Source organism: Ceratosolen solmsi, unplaced genomic scaffold (genome assembly GCF_000503995.2).
Source record: "Ceratosolen solmsi marchali unplaced genomic scaffold, CerSol_1.0 scaffold8, whole genome shotgun sequence".
Classification (NCBI taxonomy): domain Eukaryota; kingdom Metazoa; phylum Arthropoda; class Insecta; order Hymenoptera; family Agaonidae; genus Ceratosolen; species Ceratosolen solmsi.
In genome coordinates this window covers 2,286,988-2,309,461 of record NW_011948439.1, presented here as the reverse complement: position 1 = coordinate 2,309,461, position 22,474 = coordinate 2,286,988, and the positions used below count along the sequence as shown (strand labels likewise).

The window sequence follows — 22,474 nt, the reverse complement described above, 5'->3', positions numbered from 1 at the left end:
GTAAAATTTATAAATATTTTTATAACTAAACTCATTCATGTTATGCGACAAATTTTGGAAATATTCTTCCATGCCTTTATTATTTACAATCCCGATCTTTATGGACAAAAACAATTTTATTTCACATAACATTCTTTTAATAACAATATTTATGGCTTATAGTCCATATCGGTCTTGTATAGAATTAACTGCAGCATTAGCAAGTGAACTAATTCTCCCAGCTACTTTGTTAACACCTTGCCTAACACTTTCACGAACATCGTCGAAGTCTACACCACCTCGTCCTCCTATATTCATGGAAAGTGATGAAGTTGGAGAAGTTGCATTTGACTGACCAGTTCCAAAATAATCTGCTGACGAAATACTGGACGATCCTTCAAAACGCCGTAAATTGTTTTTCTGCTCCCACTGAAATTTTATCATATATTAGAATTATTTTCATCCACTTTTATAATTAAATTTCTATCAATAAATCAAATTTCAAACAAAAGATAGCCTTACAACTTCTTTGATTTTATACAGATCATAAAAACAACTTATATTTACGACTTATCGGTAATTAAGAGATTAATTGTTAACAATTTTTTAATTTATTAGAATATAGAACTTTTATAAAATTTTATTTAATTACGGTAATAATTATCCGCGATAAAGTGAAGTAATGGTTAAACAGTTTCTCATGCTCGAGTACCGAATAATATTCGCGCTTGCAATAATCGATAATTTCTTATGAGATAAAAAAAAAAATAAACAAGCGGACTTTTGTAAACAGTATTAAAAATAGAATAAAATAAAAACAAATAATAATAATAATTACGCAATACAAGAATTCTTTGCAATTTAAATGTCATTGTACATCATTGCTCATTATTTTTATTCAACATTTATAATACATTTATCGTTAGTAAGATTAAATCAAATTTGGTAATTTAACAATTCAATAATATCGTTGATACTTTTTTTTATAAAGACAACAATTGTATATTAGTTATCAAGTTATTAAATGTACGTAATTATTGTTAAAAAATCTACCATTTAACATCAGTAATCCAAACTTATACTCAATATTCTGTATTATTATGTAATGTATATTGTAATTTTATAAAAAATTTCTTACAACGACTCAAAAGATAATGTTCAACTCATTGAATTTGATTGTAGACTTTTGAATAAAACATATAACGAACTATAAATTAACCATATTATAATTTATAGATATAAAAATATATAATCAGTTTAAACAAAAAAACAATTGGAAAAACAAACTTATTAATAAGCTAATTATCGGTCAATTATAAATCAGTTGATAAAATAAAAACATTTAATAAATGTATCTACATTTTTTTCAAAATAAATATAATTAGATTTCGATCAATTATTTTTCAATAGGAAAAAAAAAAAAAATGAAAAGGCAATAATAAATTATAGATTCAATGTAATTAAAAAAAAATATATATATTGATGCACAAAGTCAAATAAAATAAAACAAAATCGTTTGTGTAAAAGAAGGTGGGAAAAAATAATAAACTGCATAAATAATTTTAAAAAATTAAATACAAAGTAGTGACTACACGAGGTATGATTAATTTTTTCTAAAAAAATATTTATTGCTGCATTGAAAATTCTTTAATTTGAAAATTAAAAAATTTATATACTATAAATTTCATTTACCACTTGTGCATTATTACAATACTCAAAATTGTTTGCTACACTATAATTGACGATAATTAATAAATATTGTATCAAGCGTTTTTGTAGATGTTTATTTTATTAAAATGTATTTTATTATTAAATAAAGTTATCCCTTATCGATGTGCAATCAATGTATTACATTCTACTTTTATATAAAATATTTTACAACTACTTACAGTTATTTAGTAAATTTTTTTTTTTTTTTTTTTTTTTTAATTTAAGTAAAAAAGTTTAATTTACGTATTGCAAAGCTGACAGATGTTGCAAGATTAAAGCAATACTCGATATTCTGATATAAATACCGTTATTATTACCGTTATTATGATTTAATCATCGTTAAAAATGAATACCACAGTTATAGTCTCCTACATTTTTTACATTAAAAATATATGAGAAAAAATATAATTGCACTCCAATAAACGTTAACAAAAAAAAAAAACAAAAAAAAAAAACAATAAATAAAGAAAATGGTAAAGAAAATGGTATTAGCATAATCAATTGCAAATTAGCGGGAACTTTCGAAGTCATCTATAAATTATACGTAATTAAACATTAAATATACAAAATTAAGAATTTCTTTATAATAATAATAATAATAATAATAATAATAATAATAATAATAACAATAATAAAAATAAAAAAAAATTTTATTTTATCAAAACTTCGATAGAAATATGAGTATAAAGATCAAAACTATAATTTAAAATTAAGCTGATACTTACTGAATTATCATTCAGAGAGTCTTTGAAATATTGATCTGAACTAATAGCTTTTGCACTGCCAAATTTCTTTTGTGCTTCGTCCCCTTCCGACACTGATTTGTTAATACTTTTATTGGAATTTTTGTTACTAATCTGTGAAGTTATTTGAGATGAGTTTGAATATTGCGATGTTACTCCACGTCGCGGTAAATTTGGCTCTTCTTCAATAATAAATTCATCGGTTCTTCCTTTGGTATTCAATAAATTACTGGTAAATGTATTTGTTAGAGATTCAAAACCAGTTATTAAATAATCAAGATCCATATCGATGTCACGTAATTTTCGTTCAGGCGTTACGAGTTTTGAAGATGACTCTTGTGCTATTGTCTGCATATCGGTTAAGGCTGAGTGACTTGCACCGCTAAAGGACATTGTACAATTATACAACTACTTCCCTACTTCTATTGCAGTGTTATTTTTTATTCTTTTGCTTTGTAATTACAATGTTAACATTATCTTATTTATAAATGTTAACTTACCGCTTTGTATTGAAGCCCATTCCTAAACGTTCAGCTTGATTAGCTTTTGAGGGATCCATTTTTCGGGCTCTTTCTTCGACTATTTTTGCCTGCTCTGACAAATTTTGTTCGTAACGATAGGCTAAACGTTTTTCTATTTCTATCTTTTCCTCGTCGTTCTTCGGTGCCTCATCTTCTCTCCTCTCTTTGCCAGCCTCAGCAGCACTTTTTTCTATTTCCTCGAAATTTGTTACTATTCTTTGAGCACCTAGACCAATAGTTTTCTTTCCAACCTATTTGAAACATTCTTTTTATTAATAACAGTAATATAATATAAAATATTTAAAAGTTTCATATACCCCTGGTCGTTTTGGCTGCACTTTTCTAACGCCAATTGTCGGTTTCCTTTCACAAGCTCCAAGCATCGCAGATTCAGATATATTAACGGATGGTTCTAAAATTTCTTTCGAGCTTTCGGAAGTATCTAGAGCATGGATATTATCAGAATCGTGTATTTTATGATTTTCATTAACTAATTTTGTTATTGAATCTTCGTGAATATGATCTTTAGGCACAGTGGTTTTGGTATTATGTACATCAAAATTTTCATGAGCTTCAAAAAAGTCTACTTCGTTTTGAGGACTTTCTGGCTCAATGTGTTCCTCTATATGTAACTATAAAGAAATGAAAATTATTACTTCCAACAAAGTGTATTTAAAATTAAATTATTGATCGAAAAAATTATGGGAACTCTAAAATTTCAAAATCTTTTTGAAATTTCGCACCATTTAATGTATGTAAAAAGCAATTTGATTGTAAAAAGCAAATTGATATTACAAACAAACGTGCACTTATATATAATAAAAGATAAATATTAATAGTATTAAGTATCTAAAGAAAGAAAAAAAATTGTTAATATTTAAACTGTGAGAATTAACAATCGTTCAGTGGCTTGAAAACTTAATATATTTTCTCAGCTCACCGATAGTTTGTTTCGAAGAGAAGATAGTCGAACCTATAATTATGTTTAGTTTTATGAATTATATATTTATATTTGTTTACAAATTTATATTAAAATTAAAATTGTTACAATGAAAAACTTACTTTCGTTCCATGTTGTTGCATTGATTGAATAGCTGCCTGAGACAACTTTTGTTTATACTGTACAGCTGCTCTGGATGTATACTTTTGTTGCGCATCGGTAGTCGTACAGTTGTATTGGGAAAAGTACTTTCTCTATTAGCGAAAAGATAAATTAAATATCATTATCACGTATTTAAATTTTCATTAATTAATCCATCGCATCGACGTGGGAACTTACCGCATTGGCGTTTCCTCCCAATTGCATGCTTCTTAACTGCAGCCATGTCCAGTTAGTATCTAATTGAGTGGAACGTACAAATGTTAAATGAACTCCAAGATTTCTATGTACCGCTGAGCAATCTATGCATAAAAAAACACCGTACGTAACACTGGACCACGCTGGATTCTTCGCATTGCAATCAAAACATGCCTGTATAGCAAAAATTAGCAATTATGAGTCATTAATGAATTAATTTAGTACTTGGAAACAGCTGTTCAAGAATTTCACTTGTTTATCAGTTTAAATAGCTAATAATTATTGCTTCTGAATTCCGGTATTTAACAACTTAAGCAATTAGTGGGAATTTAATATTAAACAGGATTTCATACCAACAACAGTTCAGGTAAGAATTTAGCTAAGAATCGCTCTGTAGAATAATAATGATGCAAATTTCATTTAAAGGCATATTTAACATTTAATAAGTAAGCAAATCAATTTAATTAGCTGCTTATTTATTTAAACTGTATTATAAGAAAATATTGATAGGATGTAGACCTTATTTGCAGGTAAGGCACGTAATCTTTTAAAAACTTCTTCGATATCACTTTTACTTGGTGCTACATCTGCCATTTTTGACGTGTTATAACGTTAAACCGCGAAACAAGTGCATACACGATGTTCTTTTAGTGTAGCCAGAAGCGAATGTGGATCTTTAAATTTAACTTTTAAATGTTGGTAATGCCCGTTCTATTTATTGGCCGCACTGTCCGACGTGACGAAAATGAATGAGAAGTGTAAATGCAATACATTTGCGATAAATGGGGGTAAAATTTTTATGAAATTGATTATTACTATTCCTTTTATTTATTTATTGTATTATTCATTTTTCTTTCTAATATACTTTTACGATATTTATTTAAATATGATTTTAATAGACGCTTTTTAACATGCTATTATCTAGTAGCCGAATAAATACTTTGTAAAAAGTTGTAGGGTGATGCGTCGTTGTACTAATAAAATTTTATACAAATTAATAGCCTAAGCAAAACGCTTTATTTTAAGAAAATAAATTAATATTTGTTTGTTTTTTTTTTAATTTTTTTTTTTTTTTTTTTTTTTTTTTTTTTTTTTTTTTTTTTTTTTTTTTGTTTGTTTACTTCTCAATAAAAATTTATCTAAAATGTTCTCAATTTATTAACTAAGATTCTTTTATTATACACAATATAAGTATTAATTAATACATAATCCAGTCTTTCTATTTCTTCATAAAATCTGATCTTTGATGCGTTGTACTCGGCGAGTCGCTCACATTTACCTCCTCTTCCTCCACTTCTAAGCTGTTCAATCTGAAAAAAGTGATTACAATGAGACAATGGTAAACCATCGGTCGTTAATTTGATCGAATAGGAAAATTCTTATTCTATGTCTTACTCGTCTTGTTCAAGACTGTGTAGCATTTGAAATCCAGCATCTAAACTTGGTGGAAAACCCATTTCTGGGTCGAGCAATTGAAGCGTCGGTACTTCTCTATATACATTGCCAAATTCCCCAAGTTCGTCAAATTGAAGATTACTGGTAGCTTCGTCCAGCTCCATTCTGTAAATAAACAATAAGACGATTAACAACGATAGTACCCCCATTACAGATTACAGATATGGTTTACTTTGCATTGCAAATATTTAATTCGAGCTGCCTCTGTTGATCCATTTTTATTTCTACTCTTTGCTTCACATTTTTCTCATGTTTGAGAATATACTCTTGATAATAATTATGTAATCCTAAGATTCCTCCTACGTTAGCCTCGACAAGAACTTTTTCAAGGGCATCCTATACAAATGTAAAACAAAATCTATCTATTAGTCAAACGTTATAGTCAATTGTATTACTTGATTTGCTTAGCTTATACAATTATAACCCACCGGGAAACCGTAATTTCTTTCTTCCGACGCCACTTTCAATAAAAGACCCATCCGCTTTAAAAAATGATCCGCGACATCTGTAAGGGTGGCGATGGCGTAATCCGATGCTTTGTCGTATCCAATATGAGCCAAAAGAATGACAACGGCGTGCTTTAATAATCCTTGAACGGTAGCTGGCTTCAAGTGAGAGATGTTGACATGATTTTTAAATTTCTTCCTAAAGACAATTATCTCAATTAGTAACGTAAGATGAAAAATAAAATAAAATAGTTTTACCTGTTTGGCTTGTTAGGCAATGTAAAGCTATACGAATTTTTGGATAGCTCTTCCTGAGCTTCATCTTCGATTACAGTTATGTTTCTTAAGATAGTTCCATCCTCCTAAGAGTGGCGAATATAGTAATTGTAATAATATATGATTATTGACTGAAAAATTAAATCTAAACATCTAAATATACAATTACCATCGCTCTCAATTGTTGACGTAAATTCACAGTATTTAAAACCTGCAGATTTCCCAGAGGCATTCTGTAAACGAATAGAAAATATGCATTATTTTTTCAATGCCATTAATAAATAACTATTGGATAAGATATGTACTGTATGTATTCTGATTGTCTGTGCATTTGGTAATCGCAATCAGAATTGTTAGATTCATCCACAACTTGTCTCCAAATATTTTCTATAATGTCCGGGGTAATAACTTCTTGCTTATGAGTCTCTCTCACTGGAAGTTCACCCCATAATCCACCAGTAGTAGAGCTTTTGCTTGATTTCATTTTTCCTAATTTTCACTCACACAAACATTCGACTCCCATATGCCAAGGCAGCACGTATAATTATATTGTCGATTCACATTTTTATAAATTCATTGACATTTATTTATACTTGTCACAACATTTTAACATCGCTCATCGTTCGCTCTCACATTACCCGCGGCACTAAATCATAATTAACTTCGTAGAATCATTATTATCAAGCAATATATGATATTAATTAACAATAAATAATAAATCATGAACTTGTAGCGAGTGTTTGTATACAAAGAAAATTTTAGGTTATATTCATTAGCTAACTTTAAAAATATACGTTGTTAGTGCACGGTTAACTAGAATGTCGGAGTGCGATAAAACGCTTCGATTTCATTGAAGAGCCAATATACGGGAGCAAGTGTTTTGTAAATATTGTATTAAGCTCGAAATAATATTAAACCTTTAAAATTATTATTATCGAAGGAAGGGGTTGAATATTAATTATGGAAAGCGTAGCAGAATCAATTATACAGCGTGCCATTGACAAAGAAAAAAAAGAACAGTATACAATGGCATTGGTATTATATCAAGAAGGTTTACAAATGCTTATCGATGCCATAAAAGGTGTGTGTGCAAATTGTATAAATTTTATTTTAAAGATCTTATTGTTAAGTAGAAAATTATCTTTCTTTACACACAGAATTGAAGGATCCAGTTAGAAAAGTGTCTTTTCAAAATAACGCTAAAGAGTATATGGAGAGAGCTGAAAGAGTAAAAGCATTAATTGAAAAAAAAAAATTATCCGGCAAATATAGGGAGCATATAAAAATTGAAAGTAATGCGACTGGTTACGGATACAGTTCTGTATTTGGACGTTTTTTAGATGGGAGAGTGACACAAATTTGTGTAGAAGAGCCGTATATTAGAACATATCATCAGGTTCAGAGTAGAACATAAATAATATCGCACTGTTATATGGCAACTCTTATTATTCATTGATATTTTTATTGTCATTGACATTAATTATTTGATCATTTAATCGGTCACGTTATCCAATAAATAAATATACTGTATAACGCATAAAGATTCATTTATAACTACAAAATATGCTAATATATTAATTTAATAATAGAATTTCCTTAAAAATATATAAAATGTTGAATATTTCGGTAAAAAATAGTTGCTTGGATAAATATTTACATATTATATTTGTACTATGTATAATGTATTTTTAATTTTTAGTGTCAAAATTTTCTAAGATTTTGTGAATTGGCTGTACAAAAATGTCAGTCGCTATCTAAAATATCATTGACCACTACAAGTGAGAAAAACAAGAAAAGCGAGCAGTTAGAATGGTTAGAACAATTGAAAACGAGTTTAGCCGATCACCTTGTAACTTTAGACGTACAATTTTCAGAGACACTGCACGATCGACAAATTAGGTAAGTTACAAATTACCATGAATTGATTAAAATTATTTTTGAATAAAAGCATCTGCGATTTATTTTAGCCTTAATAACGGATGGATTATAAAAATTGGACGTGGTTTGGATTATTTTAAACCACCATTTTCAAAGTTTGTACTTGGATACTTTGATCTTGAATTAAGACCTTGCCTTGAGACGAAAGTTGACATTTTTCATCAGAGTCAGATCGAAGATAATAAGAAATAAGCTAAGAAATCAATAATTAATTGATGTATAGAGCTTTTTTAAAAAATTGTAAGCTTATAGAGTATTATTATAAAAATGTTTTTCAAAGTAGATTTTCAATATAGTGACTCTACAATTAAAAACTAAAATTATCAAATTCAAATGTATATTGTAAAGTTAAGCCTGTGGCAGTTGAAATTACTTGGAAGCATAGGTTCTATCTGTATTGTTACAAAATCTGTGTAAAAAACTTTCACGTTGATATTTAAATATTGTTATTGTATATAAAACACTTAACTAGACAATTTCGTTTTTGTACTGAATTTGTGAACTTATGTATGGCAGCTTTGACGTAAATAAGTATTATTAAGTTTAAGTGAAAATAATAGTTATTTGATAAGGCACATACAGTTTGTTCATAACTTGCTACATACTTGTATGACGATTTTTACTTATTAATTGTTTATTTGGATAAACGTAAAAATTTTAATTCCAGTCTTTGATTTTGCTGTGTACTGTCAATCTTATTGTAATCTTCCTTAAGCATATAATGCAAAATTAAAAAGTATAAATAATATATTCTAGGAGTTGGAATATTGAATGGAAATATTTATTACGATAGAATTTTTATTTTATATATATATATATATATATATATATATATATATATATATATATATTATCTATTTTACAATATAGTATAAAAATATTATGTACTAGTCGGTAGGTGTATGATAAAAATTACCTGTTTATCTATGGTATTTTCATGATAACAGCAATAGACATCTATGTGGATGCATAAATTTATCAGATTTTATGGCAATTGTAATAATAATTAATGACGACAATTTTAAAATGTAAGAAGCAAATTAATTTAATATTAATCATAATACTAATTATTAATTAAATAATAATAATAATTGTACTTTTTTTATAAATTGTTTTGATATTTTATTTCTTATGATTACCTTTATCAATTTCAAAGTTTCAAATTACATTAACAATATAAAATATACATTCGTTTATATGTATAATAGGTATAAATACGATATAGAGCAATAATTGTGAAAATTATTTAAATTTTCCAATGATTGTATATCAGTGTTAAATATCCGTCCTAAGTTTTGCAAGTATTTTAAAGATTTTTGCTTCTTTATTTGATAAAAATGGTAGAGATGTTTATAGATTATATGAATACCGAAGACTAGAAATTATTTTTATAACAAGAAACATTTTATATACACTCGCTGTTTCTTTTCTCTCTCTCTCTCTCTCTCTCTCTCTCTCTTATATATATATATTAATATGTATAAAAATTAATTTATTTTATTTTCTCTAATATTATTACATATGTACTTTATATTATATATATATTTTAAACAAAACATATATATATATATATATATATATATATATATATATATATATATATATAAATCTCGCTATCTTGATTGCATTCACAGTAATAAATTTTTAGCGTGAAAGTAACATCTTAAGTATTAATCCGTCATCGAACAACGCTTAAATAAATATGAATTCTAATTAATCGATATCGATAAATTACTTTTAAAATTGATGTTTCTGGTTTTTCTATTTCGGTGATTTATATTATTTTATATTTTTTTTTATTTTTTTTATTTATTTTATCTGTTTATTTATTTTATCAGTTCATTCGTACTTTAACGTGAAAAACTAACATGTCACATCTCGCATGGATCTTAATCCACTCGACTGTCACGTTACAATCAACAACATTAACAAATAAATAGTATTCCATGATTCTGATTGTCACTGATTCTCACGAAGCGAGCAAGCAACCAATATCGATAAATATAAATTACGAAAGAACATTAACGCGAAAATGAAATTTTTATTCGATTAAAGGCGATGAATGCAGCGGTACACAAGGTGACGCTCGGCACTCGACCTGATCAGCGGAACTTGAAATTTAGGCTGAGATCACCGTAAGTGCTCGCGCACCGTCATCGCCTATAACATTTCGGTCGCTCGTCCCTCGCGTCCGGCCCGCGATGATAATTACAAAAGCCCTCGGCGATTGGCGACAGCCGGTCGGTGAACGCAAGGACGAGCGGAGTCGCTCGCTCATCTCGGACTGTAGTCCGATACTCGGGCGATGTCGATCTGCTCGGCAGCGAGTCTTCTCGCCGCCCTGAGGGACTTGGTCGTCGAGTTTTCAGTCCTACTCTCCGTAATCGGTAGGCAGTCCGAGCCGCCTACGGCGACGACCTGCTTGGCGATCTCACGATCAACGCAGAGCCGCGTGAGGGCCTCCCTGGCGGTCGCCTCGAGTCGCCTGTATTCGTCCTCGAGACCCGGGGGCTGCATCCGCAGAAAACAGACCAGTGCCACGGAAGCGCGGCTCTCGACGAGGTGCGCGCGAGCTTGTGGTACCCGAGCGACGCACCCCACCAGGGCCGCGACCTGCTCCATCAGCCACACACTCCCGCCGTTCGATTTCTTAACGCACCTGCAATGTTTTTGTTAAAAAATGTCTTAGGTTAATTCAACCCTGGGCCTACCGCGATGGCTCGATAGATCATCGGCCAATTTAACGAATAAATTACCTCTCCCTTACTTCCATACCGCACGTCCAACTAATTAATCGGTTCTTCATACCTTTAAGACGCCCGTACGTCCGCGCGCAACATGACGCATTACATTCGATTACCGCACTCGTCGATATAAATGAAACTTGCAAAATACGCCCATAACCGTTGATAGCAATTGTAGTGCACACTCGTAAGCTATTATTAATCATTGTTTTTAAGCGTTAAAACATTGGAAGGCAATTAATTTACAACTAGAGCCAAACTATAAAGCTATTGGACATTTTTACTATTTATTGGTAAAAAAAAAATATCCTCGTACAATCGCTTACGCTGTAGGCTTAATAAATTTTCTATATTTTTCATACTACTTGAAATGAAATACGATCAATGCCATGGGAAGTAAGAAAGATAATGTATGACAATGATAGGGCGATCTTTCGCTTATTAAAAGTATTGTGACATCAATTGGTTCTGGTTTAGGGGTGACGATCGACTCATTCGTCGTCCAATAAACGGTGACGAGTTGGACCGAATACATCGCGCGAATTGCGAAGGCCACAACACAGACTTGATAAAGCCGCTAAAATTTGTCGACCGCATCGCTCCGATAATAATATACGTTTCTCACCTCAGCAGTTTCTTGATGGAGTCGGACTCGACGATGGCGGCGATGCACCGCCTCGAGTGGGAAAGATTGTTGATGGCCGCCGCGGCAAGAAGGAGCGTCTGCTTGCAGTTGGTGGCCTCGGCGAGATCGGTGAGCGCCGGGACCAGAGACCGCGCGAACGGCTCCATGTGAGGCAGACCCGCGCGCTCCATCCAGGGCGCGGTGATCTGGACGAGGAGAGCCGCAGCCTCGGACTTCTCGGCCTGGGGGGTCCCGGGATCGGCGAGCACGTCAGCGAGGATGTCGGGCCCGCCCTCGGCCACGAATCGCTCGATAGCCTCGAGGCAGCAGGAGACGCTAGCGAGGGCGCGCAGGGTAGCGCAGCGCAGCTGCGAGGACAACCGGCCCGCGGAGACGAGGCTCGTCAGTAAGGCCCGAATGCCCGAGCAGCGTGCGACGCTAGCACCGGCCCGGGGACCCGCGAGTCCTAGTGCCGTCAGCGCGGCTAGGGCACCCCGCGCGGCGCTGCCATCCTCTCGCGGTGCCTCCTCCAGTCCGAGCACCACCTTCTATTATATTCCGCGAGAAGAGAAAATTACGATTACGTTACGTGCTTTACTAAGCCAAGAATAACAAGAATAAGTGGGCAGAGGGTAGGCAGGCATCCCCACCCCTCATTCATCATACATACCTCGATGTAGTAGTCGAGTCGGTTGTCCAGCTCCCGGTCCACTTTATTCTTCAACCTCGTCAATTGTATGGGGACGTTGCGATAATTGTCCTGAGGTACGATACGACGGGGCGGCGGGAGCCCGAGCTTTACGAGAATATCCGCCGCCTCGGTCTCGAACCCTAGCAGCATATCTCTCTCTAATCTGCCACTCTTGGAGCTGCTGATGGAGCTGTATATCGACACGTTCAATGGATTATGCGTTAGCTTGGCGAAGAATAGGAGGAGCTCGTCGCTACAACCGACATTCCTCCTTCCTTCCACCCCCCCAACAAACACGACACCAAGGTTCGTTGTGATGTTCCACGGGAATTGCGATTTTCAGTTTCAATTGGCACAAAAATCTCCCAATATAAAATCCTCGAAATTTCATAATTGGAAGTACGTTAATAAGCGCCGAGACTCGTCGCGTTAATTGAACGATCGCAATTACCAACGAGTTGGATTATCAGATTATAATAGGCATGAGGAAGGTACGATATTTATTATCGGCCACTCGCGAGTATTACCATATAAATAACATCGGTTAATCAGTCGAGAACAACTTACCGCAGTGCTTGCTGATGACGTTTATCGAATCGATCGGCCACGTCAATGATCTTCTTGGCAGCGGTGGTAGCCGAGGCGGTCAGCAGTCGGAGGTCGCGGCTCTCGGGCTCGTCGTCGTCGCGTCGCCGCCTACGGGGTAATCGTTTGCTCTGGAGGGTGGACGTGCATTCCTCGTCGATGTCCAGGCGAATGTCTACGAGCCAAGCGTTCACGGGGGCGCAAGGATCTAGCTCCGGGACGAACCTGCCCAGTCCCAATTCCGGGCTTGGCTCCCGCTCCTCCCCCGGGGGCTCTTCCTGCGTGTACAGGAAGTCCTCGATGGCCTCCTCCTCCAACTCCAACTCCACCTCCAACTCCTCCTCAGGCTCCCTGTTCAGTAGCGGGGGCTCGTCACAAATTTTCTCTCGCCCTTCCACGCGCATCCTGCCTCGCTCGAACGTCTGACAATCGATCGCGCCTCGTTTCACGATGCGAGTCCGTTATATTTCGAGGGCGTTGTCGTACCGAGGATTCGAGATGACGATGTTCCCGTCGCGAGCTAAGGGTCGAGCAGCCACCTGCCGAGACAGCGGGATGACGACGATGATGTGGCTCACGGGCAAAGTCGGTAGGCTCATCGCGAGGGAAGAAACTCGTCGTGGCCCGTTGACGGAGCTCGTAAACGTCGGTCGACTGAGTCGCCCGAGGACGATTAATGGAAAAGTCGATTTTTCTTTCGTTTTTTTTTTGTTTTTCGTTTTTTCTTTTTTTCTTTTTGTTTCGTCGCGTTATAAACGAGAGTATCGCTGCTGCGCGAATGCCACAAGGTTCTTGGCTTTTTATAATGCTTGCGCATGCAAAAAGTGAGACTTTGCTATTTTATTGGCTCACCGGTGCTAATGCTGAGGCTCTTTCGTTTTCAAATCACACGTCTGCGCGTCACGCACACCCACACGACCGATTATTACAAACACGAGGTATTTGTAGCCTACAACGAGGTGATAAAGCTAATTACCGCGGGCACGAGCGACGTATTAATACATTGAATGGAGGACCGGTAGTGTTGAGCGCGAGTTCGTTTACTAGACGCTTAATCTCATTTTTTTTTTTTTACTGATGAATGGCGATGCATTAAAGAGACCAATTGCTAAGACCCGCGTTACGCGGTCGTGTGCTTTTCGTTACAAATAAGCGGGAAGCTCGACTATTTTAGGCTCGGCACAGGTAGAGCGCTACTACTTGGCACTTGGCACTTGGCACTATTGCTGTTATCGTCGCTCGTCAATCAACGATTATATCGCTCTTATCATCCCTCTTGATTATTTGGCCCTTAAAGGCCGAGCAGCGATGCCTCAAGGAGGAGGATCGGCGACGGCAACGCCTCGATTCCCCTCCCCCGTTCAACTAATCGCGCTTGGACTGGAGAGTCGAGGGGGCGATGAAGGGGATGGTGGAATGGGCGGGGGAAGATGTGGGGGGGGGGAAGACGAGGTAAAGGAATTGTCGTAAGCTTCGTGATTCGATAATTCGAGGGCCTGATATCGTGGTAGTGATAGCCCGGGTGATTCGCCTTGGGTGAAAGTTCCGTATCATTTGGTGACGATTGTCCCCGAGTGACCTACGACGAGTGACTAATCCTTTCCTCCTCCCGCCTTGCTCTCCTCTATCTATTTTTTGACCTCAGGTCGCGGAGAAGCGAGCACCTGCGCTTATGCGGACATTCCTCGAGCATTCGCTGGCGCATAAGCTCTTGGATATTCTATTCGTGGCGCGAGTCACACGGGGCCTCGATGAGTCTCTGCATTGACTCACGTGTGCCTCGACCTCTAGTATAAGCGAACGAACGTGTGTGCCTGTGTGCGCTTTACAGACGCGACGTTTCACTCTTGTTATGGGCGTAGACTCTATTCCTTCTTACTTGTTTTCTATTTTCAAATTAATACCGAAATTTTTTTCCACCTGACGATTTCTCGATTACGATTCGACACATATTTATGCATTGTTCGACGCAAATGTAAGCACAATTATCGTCACTGTGTATATTATTGCAGATAGCCAATGTCGACGATATTGCGGTACTTTTTGCTTAGACTGCACGAAAGCATAAACCTTGAAAATTGCTCATTCCGTCCATAATATTAACTGGGGTACGTGTGTATATATATATATATATATATATATATATATTTATTTATTTATTGATTATTTAAATTCGTAATAAAACGTATAATACTATTTTGTTATTATATTCAGTCGAAAGATATCCAACTCTTGTAATAGTAAATATTTATTAGTTTTGTCTGGTGCACTCGTACATCAAACAGCATCTCCGTTTAACTGAATCACCATCTTTTAATTCTTGTTATGACAGAGCGTAACACTGTACCATCGAAACATTATGCGTATGTTGAATTACAACCTGTCCCTCGATAACGATCCATTATGCTTTCTGACATAATTTATTTCTTCTTTCCTTTTACTAATACGAGATCAAGATCGGCCCCTTAAGATCATTATCTCGTGATTTTGAATGAAAATAGAGTATTAATGGGAAATCAGATTTAAAGAAAGAACAAATCTGGTGCTTCATTTACATAGTATAAATAAGAGTTAAAATCCTTAATAAAAATGGTGCTGTCAGAAAGTCAGATTTATTTATTTATTGATCTTATCCGAACATTTATCTATCAATTATATTTGATTAAGCAAACTTTTACAACGATGTATCGTAATACTTTTGATATGCTTTTGTATTTCACGATACCGTTTCCAGGCCTCGATACCTCGCTGAGCTTTAAGTTGCATCGACGAGTCCTCGCCCGTTGAAATTATTTTCGGTACACACAGGAAGTTAGAAAATATCTTTTATGTGAACAGCTGCGACGATAATTATTCTTATCCTTACGATTCTATCGCGTGCTTTACAGTTTTCGCCCGCTTAACTTATTTGCCTACTGTATGAAGAGGACGATAGTGCGATACTTGTCACATCATTAAAAAAATTACCGGCCCCTACAATTCCAAATATTAAAAATCTCTTTAATGTTGAAGCCTAAAAAAATCAATCATTCCTTTATCGCTAATAATCCGTAATGACACTTTAGCTCGGAGTTGCAACAACTTTCAAAGTATCCATCATTCCGATTCCATTTCCTCGTGCGCTCATCTCAAGTACACAAAACAACGCGCGTTATTTGTTTAATATATCCGAGCTATCATATCTCCTCTACTCTACTCTACTCTCTCTCTCTCTCTCTCTCTCTCTCTCTCTATCTATCTATCTATCTATCTATCTATCTATCTATCTATCTATCTATCTATCTATCTATCTATATATCTACGTGATGTATCGAGGCTAGTATACGACTAATCGTAAAATAAGAATTATTACCAAAGTAGTCGATCGGATATGAATCACATCGTATCCCATGAATTAAATGCCCCTATAATAACCGAGAAAAAAAAAGAGAAAAAAAACCTTGACTATGACGTCCGTCGGAGTCTTCATAGCGCGTGCATTCCACGCCCGAATGCGTAACGCGAGAGCATTCCTTTCTCATTTCGCTCTTTTTTGCCTTTTTTCTTTTTATCGAACGCACCGAACAATGCTGCAATGAGACAGCGCACCAATACTTAGGCGCAAGCACGTAAAGGAGTGCAAATCGACACTCGCGCGCTGAATTAGTGAGAACCGCAAACGATCGTCAACGACGTGACTTTATCTACCGAGCACAAGGCCATAACTTGAGCAAATAAGCCTATCTTGCATAATACATACATACATCCTAAACTTCCTTCGCTCGCCGGTCGGCTAACATTACCTGCCACTATTTGTTCGTATTTCACTTTATCTTTATCTTTATCTTTATCTTATTCCTTATTTCGTTTTTTTCTTTTTTTCTTAACCATTTGACAAAGTGACAAGACCTTAAATACTCGGATGAAATCCGTGCTTTTTGTTATTTCCTATGTCCCTATACTAAATTCATTGTCGTTTGAGTCACAAAATTATCGAGGCTCTCAATTTGTAATATGATTTCTTTTTGTCTTTAATGATTTATCCTTTGAGCATATACGCGATGCGCCATGCCTATTAACCAACCAATTGTTTACATTCATTTCACTCTGGTCACGAAAAGCGCGCCCATCTCATTATTACATCACTGCAACTTTACACTCCTTGATAGACGTGTTTTCGTTTGTAAGGGAATCCCTTTCGATGGGCTCGATACAATAGTCGGGAATTCGTCTGAATTAGAGTGCAACGGCGTGTATCGGTGAGGTATCGTGATGTGTCGCGCGACTCGTCGTGCGCCAGCGTAAAGAAAATCGCCAAAAACAAAAGAGACAGAAATAAAAGTAGCTTCCAAAGAAAGCCTTACAAGACCATATAATGACGGAATGTTATGCGCGCGACTCTATACATCGAACGTGCCATTCTAATAATTTTCGAAACAGTTACCACGGGCTTACCAATGCATTAGAATGCAGATCACGAGACCCCCGTGAAAAATATATTGAAACTCAACTCGGCAGTACTCTATTGTCGTCATTGCCAATTAAAAAATAAAAAACGAAACAACAACAACAACAACAACAGCAGCAGCAGCAGCAAACAACAGTTGAGCGGTTACAATCGAGTGCATTGGGCATCGAATCACCGTGAATACCACGATGGTTGCTAAAGTTCGATTAATCCAGTCACGAGCGTGGCTTTACGAAAAATGCCCATACGTACTTACGTGTGCATTGAAAAGTTTTGAATGCACCAGTCTCAAGGCACGACGTCCTTAGTGTTTATATTATGGATCTGGCGATGGCATCGAGCCACCCGATACGGCAATTAAGGCGACGAAACGCGCGTAAGGTGGGTATTTTTCATCGCGAGTCGCCGAATGTAAATAACGAAATTCCGTCGAACTCGTTGAACCGTAAGAGCCAGTCGTAACACATCAACGACAGCGCCACGACCCAGATCCGATTGCTCAGGCGACGATTCTTTTTCAAATTCTGACAAACCGTGATCGGAATCGCGATCGAGGCTTTCTGGCCCGGTAATGATCAATCTACTCACCGCTGGCCTTTAAAATCCAATTGCCTGGGCACGAGGACTTCCTGGGCTTGCGTCCTCGCGAGGCCCGGCGGCTCCTGCTTGGGCGTGGAGGTGTGGGTCGGGCACTCGGCTTTGGCCTTCCTACGTCGGCGTCTGCGCCTGGGACTGCGGGGTCCGCTGTTGCTCGAGCTGTCGGACCTCCCCGAGTCCGAGAAGCCCGAGTCTTGGCTGCGCTGTCCGCGACTCGCTGGGCTAAACGAGCGTTCGGCGAGGATCTCCTCCTTGAGCGCAGCCTCGCACGATGGATTCTCGCTACTGAAAATACAACGACCATCAATGCTTGGGAACATCTCGGATTGTCGCCGGCAAACGCTCATAACTACGAGACTCTTTGGCGCGACAATCCCCTCTCGTAATTACGCGCGAAGTGTGAGATAAATGCTTAGGAGGAAGAATACGATGCCAAAGGGATTTACTCCCTTCGATCCTATCCATTAAAGGCCAATAATGGGATATGTAAAATTTGCTATCACGGTGCGGACCGAAGACCGACTCCTTTATCTCATTTTCATTTTTACGCTATCGTTATAATTAATTATAATGGTTACTTTTCAACTTCATTTTAATTAGAACCATAGGATATTTTGCCAAGGATATTTTCGTTCACAGCGATTTTCCGACAAAACTTCTTGTAATAGATGCAAGACGCTTGCCAGAAGCATTATAAATAATATTTCTATGACACAAATCACAACAGCATGAATAATTAAAAAAAAAAAAAAAAAAAAAAAAAAAAAAAAAAAAAAAAAAAAAAAAAAAAAATGACAAGAGTATCTAAATTTGTCTTGTGTTTATCTTTCGCTACTGACGATTACTTTGCATCATTCGGAATCGTTAATCTAGTTAACACGCGGTCATTACTTTTACAACGATTTATAAACAAAAGAGAAAAAAAATTAAAAAAAAAATAAATAAACAAATATTTCCTTAAAAGGCCTACGTTTTTTCTGCAAAATATGTCAATGTCTCGAATTCACTATCATTGCATAATCAAATGTACCAATGTAAGTGTGTAGCCAATCTGATAAAAGGAGAATAAAACAAATTGTGTTGTGTGTGTATAGGACACGTGTAACAGAACAATAGTAAAACGTTATGTCACTTTAGTTTTTCATTAATCGAGCTGAATTAGCAACCAACGAATAAGTGAACAAAAACAAAAACAAAAAACAACAAAAAATTTAGCTTTATAAATCTTAATAAAAAAAATATTTATAGTGCACGTTTGCAATTTGCATTTGTTATACCGAAACTATTCAAGTTATTATGAAAATGTCGCTCCCATAGTTTATACGAATACTTTAATCGTGACTTTTCAAAATTATGTTTTACTATGAAACAAAAAAAAAAAAAAAAACCACTGCCATAGGCATAGTTTCCTTCAAACTTGCACGATATTCTGATTTTAAAAATATATCGATCGTATTGAATTTACCGCACTTATTTCGAAAAAAAATAAAAAAATAAAAATAACAAACATATAACATTATATAATATATAATACAGACACGAATAGCTGCATCCGATCATCTTAAACAATTCATTCAATTACTCTTTCACAATAAACTGATTTCAAATACATTAAATGCATGCAAGAATTATAATTAATTCTTTCTAAATGTAATTACATGCAAGTACATGTGTAATATAACACTATCGCAATTTATTTATCCGTCTTATGTGCCCGACATTTCAAAGAAAAAAAAAAAAAAAAAAAAAAAAAAAAAAAAAAACCCACTAAAAAGTAAAACAAAAAGAATCTCATAATTAATCCCAAAATTAAGTTAAATTGTATTTTCAATGACAAAAGTTTACGTCACTAAAACGAGCTCCCCACGTATATTCACAGGTGTTGTTCCTTTTCTTTCCTTACAATTGTCCAAGCGCAAAATTTTTACAAAATAATTACTCGACTTTATGGCCTAATTGTTAGATAAGACCCGATGACTCGATGATTCACAACGCGTAATAAAGACTCGTTTAAAAGAGAACAGGTTGCTCGTAGATCGTTGACAACGAGACATTTGTTTGTCGGTAAGTATACAAAAAGTCAGATCAAGCAAAACAGTACCCTCCCCTCTCCATCCCCAAATCGCCAACGTAACGTAACGATTTAAGTACCAAGAAATTTCATTCCGTTCACTTATCACGATCTCATAAAAATGAAAATTGTGCGCTCCCTGCAAATTTATTTACAATGTGAATCTGGGCTTGTGACAGACTACCATCACCATCACCACCACACTGACATTGGAACAATCATTCAAAACGAGCGCTAAGAGAGAAAACTCTCTGCTCTTCATTCGGCTGCCACTCCGAACAATCACATCTAAAGAATTTAATCTTTTTCTTTTTTTTTCTTTTTTTTTTTTTTTAACAGTCTTTCCACGACGGCTGATAAATTTCATTAAACAACTATGCTGCCTACTGTTTACCTAAGATATGGATAAAAACGGAGGCACGAATACGCGTAGAGCTGGAGCTGGCGTCTTGGGGCTCGGCGATAGACGCCGTCGTCGCCGCTCCATTGCTTTTCACCGATAAAAATTATGATTTTCCGGCGATCGCTGAAGTCGATCGCTGAAGTCGATTATGAATCTGCCGTCTTCCAACATTCAACAATGAGAATCACACATTATCACACATTATCGTCGTTTCGATCTCCGGTTGAATTGCTCGAGGTCTTGGCTCGATCGATAATCACGCGTGATTCTCACTGACCGCGACAAGGACGCGCGAGCAGGGGCCTGGTGACGGGCGGGGGGGGGGGGATCCGCGATCTCCCACGGGCTCGCGTGCTACAATCATGCCAAGGCTCGCGATCGTTCGCAAGGACGATCACTTCGACCGGCCGATTTCATCGAAATGTCACCGAGTGACCAGAATAAGAGCTGGAGTTACGTCGTCTACGTTGTCGTCGTCGTCGTCGTTGTAATTGGCGTTGACATTACCTGCTGGCCTCTACGTGGATGACAGTAGTGTTCTCAGGGTCACTTGGCTCGGACTCCTCGTCACGGTTCTCCTCCGTCGGGATGGGGAGCGGGCGCTCGACTCGGTCCCGGGCCTCCATCTGTCCCCAGAAAACCTGGCTGCGATGGCGCTTGAAGCCGCTCATGGCGCCAAGGTGCGAGGAGATCGGGAGCTCCGTGCGAACGGTGCGCGCGCGACCGACCGACTGACTCTCCCCGGCCTCGGGGACGCCTCGCGCTCCCGTGCCGTCGCTCGCTCGCCCCTCTCGACTCCTGCGACGCGCCTCGACGGCCCCTCCCTCGGCCCATCTGCGCCACCCGATCCTTATCCGTCGCTGGCGGGGGAGGCGAGCCGCTTCTTTTCGGCCGAACCGCCTGGTCGGCATTAAGCTCGAGCCGACGTAGCCGTAAGCGGACCAACGACCGAGCGCCCAGCACGCCGATAAGAAGGACAAGCAGCCCTGCAGCTTACAGCCGATGCCACCGAGATGATTGGAGATACTGATATCCGCCTCTTGAAAGTAGATCGTCGCCTCACCCGCAGAGCTCCGGCCGCTTTCGTCCGAGCTGCCCCGTCGGCTCTTCGCTTCCTCCTCCGTCGACGACGCGAGCCTTACCTCTCCTCTCCCTCGCACCAACACTGCCCCCGGCATCCAAAGGCTAACTTTATTACCCTTGCTGTTGCTCCGATTATTATTATTGTTGTTGTTGTTATTATTATTATTGAGTTGCCGAATTGACTGCCGGAACCGAATAATATTGGGCGACGCTGAAACCGAGGCGGGTAAATCGTCGGCGACCGCAAGGACGCACCGACACTCTTATTTACAAGAGGCTGAGCGACGATTAAAGTGCGCGGCCTAAAGGAGAAAGGAAAAAGCAGACGCGATGCACGGCATCGGAATGGAAAATCGCGCGCGCATAATCGCGAACCGGTCGCGTCTGCGCCACATACGCAACAAAAGCCCGGTGTAACCGACAAAATCGTGGCTAGCCGTCCCTTTCAACCCCCAGCTTTTCGGGGCTCTGGGGGCACAGGGGATGAGGCAAACTCCCTACGATTACGAAGAAGAGAGCTGAGCTACGCGAACTGGTGGGGGCAGGTAAGCCCGAGGTGGGACAGCGGCATAATGAAACGAGAGAGAGAGAGAGAGAGAGAGTATAAGTGTGTGACGGGAGAGACGGCATTCTGGGCGTAACGACTTTCGGGATCTTTAAAAAGCATCGGGGCTGCTCCTGCTTGTCGTATTTAAATTACCGGAGTCGTCATAAAGATCGTAATTGGAGCCGCCGCGCCGTAGTGGGAAACTGGGCAGGAATATATTTTACGAGAGTCGAGTCGAGTCGAATCGAGCCCGACGAGGGGGTTGACTCGCGGCTACAGCCGGGCTATAGCGTCCGGAAGCCGCGGCGAGGAAGAG

At 37.5% G+C, this 22,474-nt stretch overlaps 4 protein-coding genes across 5 annotated transcripts; 1 reads left to right on the top strand and 3 right to left on the bottom strand.

Annotated features, from left to right (window-relative positions):
• Positions 1 to 64: 64 nt before the first annotated feature.
• ArfGAP3 (ADP-ribosylation factor GTPase activating protein 3) lies at positions 65 to 4,891 on the bottom strand. Its single transcript, XM_011503694.1, has 7 exons — positions 4,770 to 4,891; positions 4,233 to 4,424; positions 4,016 to 4,147; positions 3,271 to 3,585; positions 2,933 to 3,204; positions 2,415 to 2,814; positions 65 to 408 (listed from the first exon to the last, which is right to left on the bottom strand). The coding sequence occupies exons 1-7, from the start codon at positions 4,842 to 4,844 to the stop codon at positions 157 to 159; spliced, it is 1,638 nt and encodes a 545-aa protein (XP_011501996.1). The 5' UTR covers positions 4,845 to 4,891; the 3' UTR covers positions 65 to 156.
• Positions 4,892 to 5,446: 555 nt separating this feature from the next.
• LOC105365500 (uncharacterized) lies at positions 5,447 to 7,022 on the bottom strand. Its single transcript, XM_011503683.1, has 7 exons — positions 6,733 to 7,022; positions 6,597 to 6,660; positions 6,410 to 6,513; positions 6,134 to 6,350; positions 5,878 to 6,041; positions 5,646 to 5,810; positions 5,447 to 5,560 (listed from the first exon to the last, which is right to left on the bottom strand). The coding sequence occupies exons 1-7, from the start codon at positions 6,909 to 6,911 to the stop codon at positions 5,470 to 5,472; spliced, it is 984 nt and encodes a 327-aa protein (XP_011501985.1). The 5' UTR covers positions 6,912 to 7,022; the 3' UTR covers positions 5,447 to 5,469.
• A 147-nt stretch (positions 7,023 to 7,169) lies between these two features.
• Positions 7,170 to 8,598, top strand: LOC105365499 (MIT domain-containing protein 1-like). The gene is made up of 4 exons (XM_011503682.1): positions 7,170 to 7,508; positions 7,585 to 7,823; positions 8,127 to 8,326; positions 8,395 to 8,598. The coding sequence occupies exons 1-4, from the start codon at positions 7,388 to 7,390 to the stop codon at positions 8,555 to 8,557; spliced, it is 723 nt and encodes a 240-aa protein (XP_011501984.1). The 5' UTR covers positions 7,170 to 7,387; the 3' UTR covers positions 8,558 to 8,598.
• A 1,627-nt stretch (positions 8,599 to 10,225) lies between these two features.
• On the bottom strand, positions 10,226 to 21,332 carry insc (INSC spindle orientation adaptor protein). Of its 2 annotated transcripts, none has more exons than XM_011503680.1 (6): positions 21,036 to 21,332; positions 18,046 to 18,336; positions 12,993 to 13,361; positions 12,405 to 12,615; positions 11,735 to 12,282; positions 10,226 to 11,024 (listed from the first exon to the last, which is right to left on the bottom strand). In XM_011503680.1, the coding sequence occupies exons 1-6, from the start codon at positions 21,197 to 21,199 to the stop codon at positions 10,640 to 10,642; spliced, it is 1,968 nt and encodes a 655-aa protein (XP_011501982.1). In that variant the 5' UTR covers positions 21,200 to 21,332; the 3' UTR covers positions 10,226 to 10,639. The 2 variants fall into 2 exon arrangements, with proteins under 2 accessions (XP_011501982.1, XP_011501981.1); XM_011503679.1 differs by having other exon boundaries at positions 18,046 to 18,339; positions 21,036 to 21,331.
• Between the last annotated feature and the right edge of the window lie 1,142 nt (positions 21,333 to 22,474).

Excerpts from the sequence above, each read along its gene's own strand:
- LOC105365499 (XM_011503682.1), top strand. The coding sequence starts at position 7,388 with ATGGAAAGCGTAGCAGAATCAATTATACAGCGTGCCATTGACAAAGAA. Across the intron at positions 7,509-7,584 it reads GCTTATCGATGCCATAAAAG|AATTGAAGGATCCAGTTAGA; the intron begins GTGTGTGTGCAA and ends CTTTACACACAG. Across the intron at positions 7,824-8,126 it reads ATATTAGAACATATCATCAG|TGTCAAAATTTTCTAAGATT; the intron begins GTTCAGAGTAGA and ends TTTAATTTTTAG.
- insc (XM_011503679.1), bottom strand. The coding sequence starts at position 21,199 with ATGAGCGGCTTCAAGCGCCATCGCAGCCAGGTTTTCTGGGGACAGATG. Across the intron at positions 18,340-21,035 it reads ATCCACGTAGAGGCCAGCAG|TAGCGAGAATCCATCGTGCG; the intron begins GTAATGTCAACG and ends TTGTATTTTCAG. Across the intron at positions 12,283-12,404 it reads GACTCGACTACTACATCGAG|AAGGTGGTGCTCGGACTGGA; the intron begins GTATGTATGATG and ends GGAATATAATAG.
- ArfGAP3 (XM_011503694.1), bottom strand. The coding sequence starts at position 4,844 with ATGGCAGATGTAGCACCAAGTAAAAGTGATATCGAAGAAGTTTTTAAA. Across the intron at positions 3,586-4,015 it reads TGCAACAACATGGAACGAAA|TTACATATAGAGGAACACAT; the intron begins GTAAGTTTTTCA and ends ATTTCTTTATAG. Across the intron at positions 2,815-2,932 it reads ATGGGCTTCAATACAAAGCG|CGGTGCAAGTCACTCAGCCT; the intron begins GTAAGTTAACAT and ends AATGTCCTTTAG.
- LOC105365500 (XM_011503683.1), bottom strand. The coding sequence starts at position 6,911 with ATGAAATCAAGCAAAAGCTCTACTACTGGTGGATTATGGGGTGAACTT. Across the intron at positions 6,042-6,133 it reads AAAGAAATTACGGTTTCCCG|GATGCCCTTGAAAAAGTTCT; the intron begins GTGGGTTATAAT and ends ACATTTGTATAG. Across the intron at positions 5,811-5,877 it reads TTAAATATTTGCAATGCAAA|AATGGAGCTGGACGAAGCTA; the intron begins GTAAACCATATC and ends GTTTATTTACAG.